Raw genomic sequence first — 3840 nt, 5'->3', positions numbered from 1 at the left:
CCAGGCTTCTCTTCCTACCACCTTCAGTAATAAAGCCTTCCTCAAATCACTCCCCTCCCCACCGCTTCCCACCCCATCCTTCTCTCTCCCATTCTGGTTTGGGTGCTGAGGAATATTTCTTCAAACCCACACCCATCCAGCCCTGCCCAGAGGCCTGACTCTGCATGCCTCTGGTAGGCTTTTCAGGCTCACATTAGGGAGCAAACGCAGGCTGCAGGAGCAAAAGGAGACCCTTCCAAATGTGTCCTGGCCCCTTTAAAAAAGCTGAGCAGGGCTTTTTTTTTTTTTTTTTTTTTTTTTTTTTTTTAGCCCTATGACTATATTAGGTGACACGAAACTGCTCATCGCTCCTGTCATCGAGGCCCCTGGCCCAATGGCAGGCTGAGTCCCCCTCCTCTGGTCTGGTCCCGCCTCTCCTGCCCCTTGTGTTCGGCGCTACCTGCTGCCCGGACACATCCAGAGCTGGCCGGCGGATGCGCGGGCGGGCGGCGGCACCATGCAGGGAAGCTGCCAGGGGCCGTGGGCAGCGCCGCTCTCCGCCGCCCACCTGGCGCTGTGAGACTGGCGCTGCCACCATGTTCCCCAGCCCTGCGCTCACGCCCACGCCCTTCTCAGTCAAAGACATCCTGAACCTGGAGCAGCAGCAGCGCAGCCTGGCCGCTGCCGGAGAACTCTCTGCGCGCCTGGAGGCCACCCTGGCGCCCTCCTCCTGCATGCTGGCCACCTTCAAGCCAGAGGCCTACGCCGGGCCCGAGGCGGCTGCGCCGGGCCTCCCAGAGCTGCGCGCAGAGCTGGGCCCCGCGCCTTCACCCGCCAAGTGTGCTTCTGCCTTTCCCGCCGCCCCCGCCTTCTATCCGCGTGCCTACAGCGACCCAGACCCAGCCAAGGACCCTCGAGCCGAAAAGAAAGGTGAGGCGGAAACACAGGCCCCCTTCTCCCATCCTGGGTCGCTTTCGCCCCCAAGAAACTCAGGGCCAGGAGGAGGTGACGCGCCCGTGGGCCGAGGGCTGGGCTCCGGCGGGGGGCTCAGAATGTAAGATGCCTGGTGTTGTCGCCAGGGCTCCCGCGCCCCGCGTCCAATCGGAGATTCAGAGGAAATGCCAGATTGAAAGGATCAGAAGCAAGAGACCAAAAAACGTTTACCCCCGGCCTAACAAAGCCCCGGGCGGCTTCGGCTCTGCTCCTGAGTCTGGTAGAAAGTTGAGAAATCGGTTTATGATAGACAGAACAGACAAGTAGATAATCTCTGTTTTTAAATCTCCTTTGGATTTACGGATCTTTTTAAGGATCTGATGAGAACCACTAAACAGAAATTGAAATGTTGCTCACGACACGCTTTTGCGTACAATCGGAGGAGGGTCCTGGACCTTCTTTCTGCAGCCCACCCGCGACCAGGGTTTCTGGGGTCTTTCCTTCTTTGCGCCAGGAAAGTGAAGTCTGGGATCCAGGGCCTTGATATTAAAATGGGATACTGCGGAGCCTCAGGAATCTGACTTCGCCTTATTTTTTCAGCACAACTTCCTGGCGCGGCGAGGGCGGAGAGGTTCCCTCGTGGAAAAGTTAGGAAATGTTGCGCTACCGCGGGCGCGGGGGAATGGACGAGATGGGTGCAGGATCATCCTGCAGGCCATCCCAGGATCCGGGAGGGAGGCCGGCCCGGCCGCAGAAAGGGGCCTGCTGGGAGACCCTCGCCGGAGGCAGGAGCCCGGGCGATTCCTGGGAGGCCGCAGGCGCTGGGCGAAGGGCCGCTGTGAGCCGGGAGAGAATTCGGAGGTTGAGGAATAGAGGCCTATGAAAAAATTCGGGCGGGCACGGCGGCTAGAACTGATCGCTACCAATTCGAGGAAACCAGCAAGGCAGGTTCCGAGGCCGCCTGCCCACCCGCGGCTTCTTGGACACTGCGCAAACCCTGCTGCGGCCAGGCTGGAGCCTCGGATCACCAAACCAACACTCCGGGCCTTCTGTTTCTTGATTCCTTAATTTTGAGATAAGACCGTCCCTAGGAGTGAGGCCTCGGTCTCTGTTGGTTTAACTTCTCAAACCAAACTAGCCGTAATTCAGTTCACCCCAGAGCAACACCTGGTTTTATTTATTTTTTTTATTTTTATTTTTTTCAGTCAGAAATTTTAAGTCACCGTCTGTCTCCCTCACCAGGGTGTGAACTGCCCCGAGGGCAGAGATCTCTCGTTTTGTTCTCCAGAGCCTTGAGCCGAGCCTCACTTTCCACAAATGCTGAGTGAGACGTGTCGGTGGCTCCCAGTGCACTTGGCAGAGTGAGCCGCAGCCAGCTGGGCTCTCCAGGCAGGACAGAGTGGCATCCACGAGGATCCCTTACCATTATTGTGCGGCCGCGCTCCGTAGGTCGAGCCGCTCTTACCAAGCGTCTCTCTGCCTCTCTGTTCCCCCTCAGAGCTGTGCGCGCTGCAGAAGGCGGTGGAGCTGGAGAAGCCAGAGGCGGACAACGCGGAGCGGCCCCGGGCGAGACGGCGGAGGAAGCCGCGCGTGCTCTTCTCGCAGGCGCAGGTCTATGAGCTGGAGCGGCGCTTCAAGCAGCAGCGGTACCTGTCTGCCCCCGAACGCGACCAGCTGGCCAGCGTGTTGAAACTCACGTCCACGCAGGTCAAGATCTGGTTCCAGAACCGGCGCTACAAGTGCAAGCGGCAGCGGCAGGACCAGACTCTGGAGCTGGTGGGGCTGCCCCCGCCGCCGCCGCCGCCTGCCCGCAGGATCGCCGTGCCAGTGCTGGTGCGCGATGGCAAGCCATGCCTAGGGGACTCGGCACCCTACGCGCCTGCCTACGGCGTGGGCCTCAATGCCTACGGCTATAACGCCTACCCCGCCTACCCGGGTTACGGCGGCGCGGCCTGCAGCCCTGGCTACAGCTGCACCGCCGCTTACCCCGCCGGGCCTTCTCCAGCGCAGCCGGCCACTGCCACCGCCAACAACAACTTCGTGAACTTCGGTGTCGGGGACTTGAATGCGGTTCAGAGCCCCGGGATTCCGCAGAGCAACTCGGGAGTGTCCACGCTGCATGGTATCCGAGCCTGGTAGGGAAGGGACCCGCGTGGCGCGCCCCTGACTGATCCCACCTCAAGAACTCCCTGAGTCTCCGGGGGAGAAGGGGTTCCCAACATGACCCGGAGTCCCCTGGATTTTGCATTCACTCCTGCGGAGACCTAGGAACTTTTTCTGTCCCACGCGCGTTTGTTCTTGCGCACGGGAGAGTTTGTGGCGGCGATTATGCAGCCTGCAATGAGTGATCCTGCACTAACCCTGGTGTCTTAGCTGTCCCCCCAGGAGTGCCCTCCGAGAGTCCATGGGCACCCCCGACGGAACGACCAGTGAATTGGGACTGAGCCCGGGCACACGGGGCCTGAGATCCGACCGCCCATTCCGCGAGCCAGGGCCGGGCGCCCGGGCCTTTGCTATCTCGCCGCCACCCACCCACGCACCCACCCACCCGTATTTATGTTTTTACCTATTGCTGTAAGAAATGAGGATCCCCTTCCCATTAAAGAGAGTGCGTTGACCCCGCACGTGTGCTTCTTTCAGCTTTCGGCGCTTCAGAAACAGGAGAGAGGTGGCCGCCCGGGATTGGTCTCAGATCTCAGGCACAGGCATTCGCTGAGTAAATTGATAATACTGATACTAATAAAAACTAACCCTTGCTGGAACCATACTGGTTCCGTGTCGGGCACTTTCTGAGATTGTCTCATATAATTCTCAATAATCAAAAAAAAAAAAAAATCCTATTTTAAAGTTTAGAAACTGAGGCCCGGAGGGATTTAATGACTTACCTGCGAGCAAATAGCCAGTACTAGTCGAACTCAGGTTAAATTC

General features: G+C 59.0%; 1 protein-coding gene across 3 annotated transcripts; it reads left to right on the top strand.

Moving 5' to 3' along the window:
* The first annotated feature begins 337 nt into the window (after positions 1–337).
* On the top strand, positions 338–3530 carry NKX2-5 (NK2 homeobox 5). 3 transcript variants are annotated; one of them, XM_033180319.1, is made up of 2 exons: positions 338–909; positions 2411–3530. In XM_033180319.1, exons 1-2 carry the CDS (start codon positions 474–476, stop codon positions 3049–3051), a joined length of 1077 nt encoding a protein of 358 aa, XP_033036210.1. In that variant the 5' UTR covers positions 338–473; the 3' UTR covers positions 3052–3530. The 3 variants fall into 3 exon arrangements, with proteins under 3 accessions (XP_033036210.1, XP_033036211.1, XP_033036212.1); XM_033180320.1 differs by having other exon boundaries at positions 2155–3529; XM_033180321.1 differs by having other exon boundaries at positions 2118–3529.
* The last annotated feature ends 310 nt before the right edge of the window (positions 3531–3840 follow it).

Source organism: Trachypithecus francoisi, unplaced genomic scaffold (genome assembly GCF_009764315.1).
Source record: "Trachypithecus francoisi isolate TF-2019V2 unplaced genomic scaffold, Tfra_2.0 Lachesis_group2, whole genome shotgun sequence".
NCBI classification, from domain to species: Eukaryota; Metazoa; Chordata; class Mammalia; order Primates; family Cercopithecidae; genus Trachypithecus; species Trachypithecus francoisi.
This window is presented reverse-complemented; position numbering and strand designations above follow the sequence as displayed.

Bases quoted from the DNA above. Each gene is read 5' to 3' on its own strand.
- NKX2-5 (XM_033180319.1), top strand. From the start codon at position 474: ATGCGCGGGCGGGCGGCGGCACCATGCAGGGAAGCTGCCAGGGGCCGT. The intron at 910-2,410 runs GTGAGGCGGAAA...GTTCCCCCTCAG, and splicing joins CCCTCGAGCCGAAAAGAAAG to AGCTGTGCGCGCTGCAGAAG.